The 12,489-nt window shown below is 40.8% G+C and overlaps 1 protein-coding gene across 1 annotated transcript; it reads right to left on the bottom strand.

Moving 5' to 3' along the window:
• Window positions 1-3,100: 3,100 nt before the first annotated feature.
• LOC136841083 (uncharacterized) lies at window positions 3,101-9,069 on the bottom strand. The gene is made up of 4 exons (XM_067108135.1): window positions 9,019-9,069; window positions 8,818-8,887; window positions 3,770-3,844; window positions 3,101-3,619 (listed from the first exon to the last, which is right to left on the bottom strand). Exons 1-4 carry the CDS (start codon window positions 9,067-9,069, stop codon window positions 3,267-3,269), a joined length of 549 nt encoding a protein of 182 aa, XP_066964236.1. The 3' UTR covers window positions 3,101-3,266.
• Window positions 9,070-12,489: the final 3,420 nt, after the last annotated feature.

The following is a 12,489-nucleotide window of genomic DNA, read 5'->3' as shown; positions in this document are numbered from 1 at the left end:
CTCTATCTCCTCCTCCTCCTCCTCCCCCCCCCTCCCCGCCATACCCTCCTCCACCCCAATGTCTGGATGTCCATACGCCAACGATTTATAAGGTGTCACATAATATCTCTTGTCCTCTAAAGGACAGAGAGATACCTTTCGCTGGCTCGTATGACACATCGTACCTCCTACTCTTTGCAAATTGTGCACACGAGTATAAGTAATCTCATTCTTTTCGATTACAGCTCGATACTGGTCATGCGGAATGGTCTTTTGCCGGCACCTTTGTACTCCTTTCAAGGTGTTACTACGACTAGTTTCCGTCAGATACGAATAAACTTTAGGTTTAACGCCGATAAACTCCCTCATGAGTTCAGCTCCCGTTTCAACCTTGACTAACCCTAGTTTCCCCTTACGTGACTCATCATACAATTCGTGAGTTTTGGGAAATTACTCAAATCCATGTAGGGTTTGAGCACACCCTTCAGTTCTCGATTGAGGTTATCAGTCGCGAGGAAAAGATCAAGCTGTCAGTGTCGGTATAAAGGAGCTGAACTCGGTGTCCATACTGCTTTCGAAGAACGTCGTAATAGAACTGATACACCATATCCTTCGCCATGTCTAGTATACTGAAACCGATATAAATCGGGGATTCAGCCATAACAGACTCTTTGCAATGGTTCACAATGTACCTGTCATTACCCAGTTTTTCCAAAGACTTGTACGTGTGTTTGGATACATTCCTGAGAGAGAGGCTTCACCGGTGGTGACGACAGTTCGGGTAGAATAATTCAATGAATTTTTAATAGTGACACCGAAAAGACCATTCATTATGATTTTGATGGTGTTCCTCTTGTCCGGATCGGTCTCTTTAGCACGCCTTTCGGCATTCTCAGAATATATTCCCTCAAATAAAAATCCTGTTTGAATTTGTACACTTTCCTTATTACATCAACTTCGAGACCGAGTCTTATCAATGTTTGTAATAAGGAAGACAGATCAAGTGATTACGCATGGGTAAATGCGTACCCGTCAACTTAACATTTTTCTTGGGTAGCTTCACCTTGAATTTATTCATTAGGTTTTTACTATAGGGCGATAGATCCTGGTGAGTCACATTCATGTGATGAATGGCGAGAGGGAGATCGTCCGTCTGTAGAGCAACATCCCGTCTAACTGGTTTGGTATCGAGCAGGATGAAATAACCGTATTCACCCTGTGAATCAATGGCGGTAATATCGCTAGCGACAAAACTTTCTAATTCGGCAGGGCAAAGTTCAGTTATTTCACCCAAGGGCATTTTGTATTTACTCATAACTGTGGGATACAAACTGGTGAAATCAACGTATAATATATACGATTGAGGATCACCTACCCTAAAACTGGGATTTAACTCTGGATTATTAGCTACACATTGCCTTCGAACTAGACTACAAAAACCGCCGCGGATGTTTTTACAAATTAATTGATAGAGTTCACCATTCGAAATGAGGGGGAGACGAATTTTAGAGGAATACAGGAAAGCATCGAGAGAGAGAGAGGTAGAAGTCAGGTAACGGGCGGGGTCTAGTCCAAATTGCGCCATGGCAGCCTTCCTCCAAGCTAAATAAACGTCTGCTAATAATCCCACATCCATTAACAAATACAAAATGGTGTAATCTAGAAGATTGGCGCAATTAGCAGCGTTCCAAACCTTGACCACGTGTGCATAGTCCTCGCTGGAAAGGGTTTCCCCTGTAAGTTCGAATCGAAACACTCTCGAGAAGGGATGCCAGGCTTACGCAGGATATTGAAACCCGTCACATAATCATAAGGGTAGTACTGTTTACCCGTACCCAAAACTAAATCGAGACAATCCCGAGAATACTGGGTTAACAACTTACGTACGATTTCGAGGAACCTTTCTGTTTGATATGACTCGAGGCGAGACTAGAAAGGGTCCCTCTAATCACGTTGTTGCTATCCACGAATCTCAGATTGCCTGATCTGGCTGAGTAAAATTTACTACCCTCGCGTTTCAGAATTTCAAAATCATGTTGAGCCCCCGCCTCTTTCAAGACCAGGGCGATGTCATATGACAAATTGTGTACGAACACTGTTAAAGTCGGCTCCTTAAATTGAATCTTCAAATTACACTGTTGACACAGTGCACACAGAAAGTTATCCCGTGCCACAGAATGAGCGTGATGTCGCATTTTCGTGACTCCAGCCTTGAATTCGACGTTGCAGCCTTCGCAATGAGTGCTCGCTTCAAACTTACGGGTGGATTCAGGAGTCATATGTAAAGGATACGCACGCATTCGTTCGCGCAATAACGCCCAGTCGGTTCATGTTCTGCAAACAATCATCAACGCATTTCTCTCCGTGACTTAGTCTATGGGTACAATATTCCCCCGTTCTACCGTCAACGATCACGTAGCAGTAAGCGAAAGCTTTCTGCCGAGATACTATTCTCGGATCGTCCTCTCCGGTCTTCGGTTGAATATTATACGCTTCAAAAATCCAGGAAAGCCATGTGTGAGATTGGCTGCAGAGCTTTAACTTTAGTAAACTGTTTAAATTGACCGGGTTCTGGGTATTCGACAGTGGTTCGAGCGGTACAGGCCTGAGTGTGTGCCTCGCGGATGGTGGGACTATTAAACAAAGTCAAACAATTGTAACACATACCACCCGCGTGCTCAGTCCCCCGCCCTGCTTGAATCCGTGTCGGAACTTCTTCACGAATGCCAACATATCCTTAATCAACGCAACGTGGTCGTCAGTGATTAATAACAACGTGACCAAATGACGGCTTTGGGGTTACCACCTTTCCTCGCCAGATGTACCGTCCAATGTTTTTCCGCTGTTTCCCCATGCCTAATTCACATAATTTATACAGATATATGTTGAGGTTATTCCCCTTTTCTAATGTTTTTTGAAAGAGTCATGGGTCAACGGCATATCTGGCGAGTGTTTGATATTAAATTGCCCCCTCCCCATCCTCCTCATTAAGACACGAGGAGGTTGTTAATACGTGTGGGAGGGTTATCCCGGAGTACAACGTAAGCTTCTAATGCTGTAATAACACAGTTGTACCCGGACTGAATATTGATAACCTGATCACTACCACGGACTCCTTGGGATACGCCTTGAAGTTATTAATATTCACTAACTCACGCCGCGTGATATGAAGTTCAACCCTGTCCAGCGAGGTCATACACCAACCCGAACCCTCAGTACGGTTGAGTCTTTCTTCCAAGTTATTAGCTATAAACTCAATAGCCTCCTCCAGGGAGTCATAGATCGAGTCAATCGTAGTGAGGATAGGCGGGGTACATAAATAAAAGCATTTTTTCATTCATGTCGCCTAGCATCCTCACACTGGTGATAATAACACACAAGTAGAGCATAGCCGAGCGAATACCTCTTTCAAGGAAGTTACTGAGCACATCTTCGCGTAATCGGGCTATGCTACTACTTAGCTTCATTGCCACGTCAATGTGTGACCCTACCGCAGCCGCATAATGAATGGTACTCACTACCTTGTTACCCTCCGTTCTTTCCCTCGCGAGTGCAGATCCCCCTCCACCAATGCGTGACGCTTCATTATTATTACTCCCCATCAAATCTTCATCTAATGGGAAGTCTTCAGCGAAGGGATCTGTAAAGATCGTGTTAATTAGCACCGGAGTGAACGTGTAATAATAATAATAATAATAATAATAATAATAATAATAATAATAATAATAATAATAATAATAATAACTGCAAAAACAACAATGATAATATAATAATAATAATAATATTTTACCTGGATCGGAGTGTGGTGAGGATGATTCATCATGGCGGCTAGAGGCTTGGACATCTTCTTTAATGACGTGGCAATCTGTGAGATAACAAATTCATGAATACTGCATGACATATCATGAACGTGGAGGTTTTTTATGTATAACATGAACGTGGAGGTTTTTATGTACACATATTATTTATAAACCCGATGCCCATTGTTAGTCATACAGTCTACATTCAACATGTGTAGCGATCACATCATATACGTGAATAGCAAAGCATGTATAAGTACATTTCAGAAAACCGGGCGTGTAAATTTACCAATAGGTTAGCTGCCCCAATATCATTACCGAAAGAAGTGGAATATGAAGTGGGCCTAGTGAGTCATTCTCCCGAAATTATATTACGCTATTAAACCAGAAGACATTGATTTTACTATTCAATTTAACGTGATCTATAACGAGTCAGTTGGGAAACGCGTTTATACTTATATTTATAAGTCCATTTCGGGTTTGTTGGGTGGTGATATGAATGTCATGACTAGAGCGTTTAATACGGAAATTATTGAACAATTATCTGGATTTTACGGTGAGCATATTCGCGGAGCTATCCGCAGGGACGGTTTATTCTCATGGAATGATGACACGAAGGTAATGAGCATTCCACATGTCGATGCAGGAGTGGCCAAAGTTGACATGATTGATTCAATTACGATTAAACTCAGTGCTAAAGCAGCTAATATGTTTGGTTTCAATGAAAAAGTCAGGTATTTAATATACAGTTCGGGTGCGTTGAGACCTCACCGCGGTAGAAATATATTCCATCAAGGCGTTGAATACGTTTACCTGTATTCGGGTATCGTTCAACCTACCATCTTGGGTGATAAAATGGTTAATCTCTTAGACTGTTTCACGTTAGGATGTGCATGTGGTAAAGGTCCGCATAATGCCATTTATAAACCTTTAAATACCGTTGACGTATTGGATTACATTACCATCGATGTCTCGGATCAGAACGGTGAAGAAATAATGTTTACTGAAAATGGGGTTGTATCATGCAGTCTGCATATAAGACCTAGATAAAACGCTATCGAACTTTTCTTATAAATACCATTCGTGACATATACCCATCGTAGTATTTAACCGACATGGCTGGTGAACACACCATATATTTGAGCAGTCTCGGCTGTTTAGACACGTATACCAAAAATACACCTTCGAAATTTGCCAATAGATTACCTACACCTATATTATTACCTAATGGGGTTGAATATGAAGTAGGTTTAGCTTCGATCATGTTCCCGGGGAGTTATTACGCTATATTATCCAAAGATGATTTATTCACTCTCGAATTTATTACAGAGCGTCATAAACGTGATAGGCATACATATTTGTACAGACCGAGAATAGCGATGTTAGCGGGGATATGAAAAGACTCGTGAGAGCTCTTAATAAGGACGTGCATGATTATTTGAAAGTTTATTACGGTGATAATTTCATAAATTATTTTAATAGTAACGGTATATTTCATTGGGATGAAGATTTAAGGAGAATTACTATGCCACGTATCAAAGAGAGAAACTGAGACCGGGGACGTTAAAAGTATATACGTAAAATTTAGTGGAAAAGCCGCGAAATTATTAGGTTTTCATATTAATACTGGTTATGAAATATATGGTGGGCGTGAATTGAATGAACACGTTTCCCTTGATTCTCTACCTGATAATTGTGGGGTAGATTATATATATGTGTATACGGATATAGTTCAACCGACGATTTTTGGTGGGAGACTAGTCAATATATTGGACTGTTTTACTTTAGCAAGTGGTAGAGGAAAAGGAATACATAATACAGTCTACAAATTGTTGAACACGAACATCTTGGATCAGATTTCTATTCTTATCACGGATCAAAATGGACACCTTTTACATTTCGCTAAAGACTCAAGCGTTACTTGCCTGCTCCGTATAAAACCTAGAGGAAAATTAGATGAATAGGTACGTATATAATTCGATGTTCACCCTTGGCATTCCTTATTCGTGATCGTAACACCCTCGAGTCAACTAGAACGTGTGAATCAAGCTCCACTTAAATTGTTTGGGAATAGTATAAACAGTAAAATGAGTGTTATTCGCGCCTCCTTCAGAGGCGGAATTTAAAAAACTATTTTTATCAGACCCTTTATTAAGGAGAGGGGCGGGGTTTGAGGATATTTCCGTTTTCTATCCCGGTCGCAGGAGGGGAAGTGGTATTTTTTCTACTATAAGTGGTATTGCACGTAAAGTACTTCCTTTTCTATTTAATGCCGCGAAACCTTCAGTTAATGAATTCGGTAGATCTGTGTTATCTGATATGGTAAACAACGGTTTACCTTTAAAAGAATCCTTAAAACGAAATGGTATAAGAGCCCTCAAAACTACTGGACAACGAATTTTAAGCGGTACTGGAAGGAGAAGAAGAAGAAGAACGAGACGGAGGAAAACGGTGAAACGTTTAGTTAGACGGTCGAGTGTGGGAGGAAAGAAAAAACGTAGGAAGAGGAAGGATACACGCGTTAAATCTAGAAGTACATATAATAAGGACGTGTACGATCTTTTGTAACTCATTCATCAATTGACATTCGGCGGGTACGCACTCGTTCTACCCTTCATCTCAAATTATATCAACACAAAATATGGCTAGCGTAGTTCCTAACATACCCGGAACTGGTAATCAAGTTCCTGTTTCATCGTATATTGCGGGTATATCTGAATTGTTCCCGAATGTTAATAGACGGAGAATTATTGAAACTTCAATTAATTCAAAGGAAAGACTGGATTTTACACCTTGCAATATTTCCGTAAATCAAATTCTAACTGATAAATATATAGAATTTCGCATTAATGGGGTGGCAGGTTCTTTCTTAGATTTGTCAAGTATAGCTTTAGAATTATATATCACAATAGATAGGGCCGGCGCGCAATTAGCAGATGATGATCACGTGTCTGTCGTTAATGGTCTAAGTAATACATTATTTAAATCCGCTTCTGTTTTCTTGAATGAAAAGTTGGTGGAATCCTGTCCTGTATTTAACTATCAATCATATATCAAAATGCTGAAAATGATAAAGCCCTCGGCATTACCTACCACCGGTCGGGCGGGATTTTTATATGATGACTATCATGTAACACACGGGGTAACTCGACAATTTACTGCCAATACCTTCGGTCAAACCAGCAGGTGGGAGACGAAAGTTATGGGCGACATTAAAACGCGGGGCGTGCATACATATTTTCCACTTCTTTTGGATATAGCGACTATAGACATGTATTTGCTGGATTCGATTGACTTGAGGCTTAGGCTCGAATTAGCAAATAATAACTGGGTTATGGGTGCCCACACAGACGGACATTTAAATGTGATAAATATAGAAAAGGTTAAATTATGGATCGATAGAGTTACCCCACATTATAACGCAATGTCGGCTTTAAATGAGGCGATAGCAGTTAATCCTATACAATATATATTTGATAAGACTTTATACAAGACATACGTTATTGGGCAAAATGAAAATTCGATTTTAATTGATCAACCTTTTAACAGTTGTATACCTGAAAAAATCACATTGGCCATGATTGATATGGAAACATTTTCAGGTGATTACGCAGCCAATAGCCTATATTTTCAATCTTTCGATTTAAATAATATACATATTACCGTTAATGGGAATACTGTATATAATATTCAATGCAGTTTCCCTAATACCATCATGCAATTATATCACGAGACGCAGAAAAGTATAGGGGTGGCGGTGATAATCTGATCACTTATGATAGTTTTAAAAATGGTAGAGCTATTTACTGCTTTAATTTTGTGGTGGAAGATGTTGAAGATTCCATGCCAGTGGAAATTTCGGCAAACCTGCGAATATCGATCAGGCTGGGTACGGCTACACCTAACCCTTGCATTATTTTACTTTTCGGGGATACCAAGGGTATTTTAACGGTGGATGCGGATAGAGTTATTCAGTGTGATGTTAGGGGTTAAATAGAATGGATACAAAAGAAATTGAAATAAGTTTAAAAGGTTCACTCGGTGACCGGGTTAAATATTTAGGTGTGTTCGCTTCGGATGAAGTAGGATTATTGACATTGCCAGAAAATAGAATCAAACCTTTAGTTTTTATATCTAATACATTATCTTCGTCTACTGATATTAATATTGTCGGTCATTGGGTATGTTTTTACGTGGAAAAATCACCTAGAAATATAATCTTCTTTTTGATAGTTACGGTATAAATCCTAAAGTTTATTCGAATGACTTCTCTAAATTTATATATGCACATCCCAAATATAGCCTCTATCGACTAATAAAACAAATACAACCCGATAAATCGTACAAATGCGGTCTTTACGTTAGTTTTTTGTTCATTGCGTGAGTCACCGAGGTGTGAAAACAGTATTATCCTTAATACAAAATGTATTCTCATTCACTCGTTTGAGAGGCAATGATAAATGGATAACAGGATATTATTTTAAATATTTGAAAAAGTTTAAATGTTCACATTGGAGGTCGGGGTCAAACGTGCTATTACATACAAGGAATGTCTCCGCATCTTAAACAACTAAGGTAAATGCATATTTTTCTTTGATTTTTATATTACCCCATTTACATTCTGTTAAGGATATATTCTATATATGTATCATACACCGTGAATCACATAACTATTTTTTACTTATTTCAGGATGAGCTGTGAGAATCATTCACCCGTGAACGTCGGTGATAAAATGCTAAGACGTCTTAGTCGTTTCCTCTTAAACGCTTTTCGGAATATTCGCCTTATCATAAGGATACACGTGGACGTTATATTGGGATGTGTGCTGAGACAGTCTGACGGTGATTAGTGTATTGAATTTGTACACTGTCTTTTATGTGGTCAATAAATCCTTATGAATAATCATATACGTGTTTTTTTACTATGCCCACAATCCATTTTGAAATCAAAAACAGGAAAACGGAGAAAAAGAGTGCGTGTTTCTATGGAATCAAGAACTGTTATTAAATAAATATATAACACATCAGTTTTACATACCTTCACCGGGTTGCTCGTTTCCTTCAGTAGTGGGTGGTGGCGGAGTTGGTGGGGGTTGCACTGCTGTGGGCTGTCAGCAGGGGGGTTGTTGCATCTCCTGCTACTTCTTCTTCTGCTCTGCTGCTTCATGGTCATGACCTGTTTTCACCTTCCTAATAAATGTGTTGGGGCTCCAGCACCATAGTAGTAATGGTGTCTGACCTGAGTGGCTACTTCGTCAGCTGACAGTTCGCTACTGGAGTTATTTCCCATATCTGAAAGAGAGAAATAATGACTGTTTTATATATTCTGTTTCTTTCAACGGGTACATTATTTCATATGAATATCTATTCCGTATACAGATGAATCTTATTGCTGTTTTTAATATTTACTATATGTTCGAGTAAATGGAAACTGTTTTATATGCTACTTACTGAATAGTGACGGGGAATGACGTTCCGGTCAAGAGAAATACTTGATGCACTTACTCTTATAAACTTTGGGCATGGAATAACGTCAATTTCCTTGTCGGCTGTATTTATGGTGTTCAGTCAGAAAGTAATAATCAGGTGTGACATACGGTGTTTCGTTGAAGTATTGTATTCCAAAGATGTAGATCACACCGATCTGTGTGGATGACCTTTGGCGTGAGGAATGATAAGACTTGTTTATTCGTGTGTGTGTGAATCATGGCTGGGAGGGAGAGACTTGATGCTTCGTCACAACTGGTTTGTAATCGGTGATTGTGATAAAGGCAGGAGCTCGGGTAGCTCATTATCTCTTGAAGGATTATCACATCAAGACGTGGACTCTCGCCATGGCTTCATCAACCTCCTCGTGCAAGTTAGTTTTCGGGAACTTGTCCGAAAATATGTTCAGGAAGCGGAACACGTGTTTAGTAGTGGCCACTAATTGTGTCACATGCAGGAATTACGGTGTGGTGGCAGACGTCATTCGTGCTTATCCGTATGCCGAGTTGGCAGGTTTTCGATATTCTCGCACTGGTGCATCATATGCATGTCCTCGTGATAGGGTATTGAAGGTTCCGCCATTGTGAAAAGACCTGAAAATATCACATCTTGGGAATGCAACGATGAAGTTGATCTCCTACCATAGCTACCTTATTAACACAATACGGTATCGGCGCCCCCATTGAAGAGAACGAATACGCACAAAAAGAGCGTGGCTTATTCCAAAGATGAAGATCATGCCGATCGTTTGGCCAGAGATAGTAAGCAGATGAGATTCAACCACTTTTTTCTTCGGTCAAGAAATTGAAGGAAGAATTATCTAAATCATCGTATGACTTTGTCAAGTATGTTATCTTTCCCGCTGGCATCGGTCAAAGCGGGCGTGTTAATACGACTTGGTTGAATCAATATTTACCTGTGTTAGCTACATTCAGTGATGAAATGAGCAAAATTGGTAAAATATGTTGCGTGGCTATAATGAAAAGAATTTATCCCTGTTGGAGGAAAGGTGCGTGGAAGATTTATATATGAAAAACTTGTTAGCTAAATTTAAAAGCTTTGAGGTGTTAGATGAAACGTCGTCTTTGATAAACGGTCGGGAAAGTGCTGGAGTAGATGTATGTGGCATATACTGAGGCTGTGATGTGAAGGAACAGGTTAGAAAATATTTAGTAGCCGTGTGTTTCGTTGAAGTATTGTTTTTGGAAAAGCGAATGCGTATATTATCGCGTTCGTGTTTGTATATACAGTTTTTTTCTAATGTATGTATTTGTATGGAATATTAATTCATTCCCCTGTATTTAGCATTGGTTACAAATATAAAATAACAATTCCGTCTGTCATTTGATTTTTCATTTAACCTCTTTCAAACTCGGTATTAATAAATAAACAAAACTGAAATTCCGTCTGTCATTTGATTTTTCATTTAACCTCTTTCAAACTCGGTATTAATAAATAAACAAATTGAAGTGTTTGCCTTTAAACTTGTGTAGTGTATGGAGGTTATGACTCAAATTCTATGATAGATAAAATTTCACGTGAGGGTGAAGTCAGCTTGGCAAATATGGCGATAAGGTCAGGTTTCATCCGTGTGTGCCGGTTATTGGGGAGATATCAAATTGATAAATATATGTCTCACATGAGGTTGAAGTCAGTCGCCAAATATCCTTTTATCATGATACTCGAATATCTAAGCAAAATGTAATGGCTGAGAGAGAGAGAGAGAGAGAGAGAGAGAGAGAGAGAGAGAGAGAGAGAGAGAGAGGCTACATTCGCGATGTGCATATATTAATTTAGAGATTTTATATGAGGAGGAGGTAAACGTCCCGGTTACGTTGAAAACAATTAAAGGGGACATGAGTCGCAAAAAGCAGTGAACTGAGTCTATTTGGGGTTGGGGTGGGGTGGTTTTATTCCCGTAGAGTTACGTGACGTCACGGGGGCATAAGCGTGGAGTCGATTTGGGGTCGGGGGTTCAAATGAAGGGTTTCCCGTAGAGTTACGTGACGTCACGGGGGTTAGGAATGGAGTCGATTTGGGGTCAGGGGTTGGAAGGATGGTTTTATTCCCATAGAGTTACGTGACGTCACGGGGGGTAGGAAAGGTGGAGTCAATTTGGGGTAGGGGGTTGGAAGGATGGTTTTATTCCCGTAGAGTTACGTGACGTCACAGGAGGTAGAAAAGTGGTGGAGTCAATTTGAGGTCGGGGTTGAATTGGTGGTTTTACTCCCGTAGAGGTGCGTGACGTCACGGGGGTGCGGCAAAGTGGAGCCAGGTTGGGGTCGGGGGTTGAAATGTTGGTTTTATTCCCGTAGAGTTACAGGTGGCCACGCCCCCAAAAAGTGGAGTCAATTTGAGGTCAGGGGTTGAATTGGTGGTTTTATTCCGTAGAGTTACATGACGTCACGGGGGTGCGGCAAAGTGGAGCCAGGTTGGGGTCGGGGTTGAAATGTTGGTTTTATTCCCGTAGAGTTACAGGTGGCCACGCCCAAAAAAGTGGAGTCAATTTGAGGTCAGGGTTGAATTGGTGGTTTATTAGTTACGTCACGGGGGGTGCAGCAAAGTGGAGCCAGGTTGGGGTCGGGGGTTGAAATGTTAGTTTTATTCCCGTAGAGTTACAGGTGGCCACGCCCCAAAAAGTGGAGTCAATTTGAGGTCAGGGGTGAATTGGTGGTTTTTATTCCCGTAGGGGTTACGTGACGTCACGGGGGTGCGGCAAAGTGGAGCCAGGTTGGGGTCGGGGGTTGAAATGTTGGTTTTATTCCCGTAGAGTTACAGGTGGCCACGCCCCCAAAAAGTGGAGTCAATTTGAGGTCAGGGGTTGAATTGGTGGTTTTATTCCCGTAGAGTTGCGTGACGTCACGGGGGGTGTGGCAAAGTGGAGGCAGGTTGGGGTCGGGGGGTTGAAATGTTGGTTTTATTCCCATAGAGTTACAGGTGGCCACGCCCCGAAAAAGTGGAGTCAATTTGAGGTCAGGGGTTGAATTGGTGGTTTTATTCCGTAGAGTTGCGTGACGTCACGGGGGTGCAGAAAAGTGGTTTCATTCCCGTAGAGTTACAGGTGTCCACGCACCCACTCCTTTTTCGACCTCATGTACGTACATGAGCTTATAAGACAAGTGGAGTCAGGGTGGCAACACCTTTTGCACCTCATGTATATATATTAGTTCATGTACGTACATGAGCTTATAAGACATGCGGAGTCCATTTGGGGTCACGGGTG

This window comes from Macrobrachium rosenbergii, chromosome 8 (genome assembly GCF_040412425.1).
Source record: "Macrobrachium rosenbergii isolate ZJJX-2024 chromosome 8, ASM4041242v1, whole genome shotgun sequence".
Classification (NCBI taxonomy): domain Eukaryota; kingdom Metazoa; phylum Arthropoda; class Malacostraca; order Decapoda; family Palaemonidae; genus Macrobrachium; species Macrobrachium rosenbergii.
This window is presented reverse-complemented; position numbering and strand designations above follow the sequence as displayed.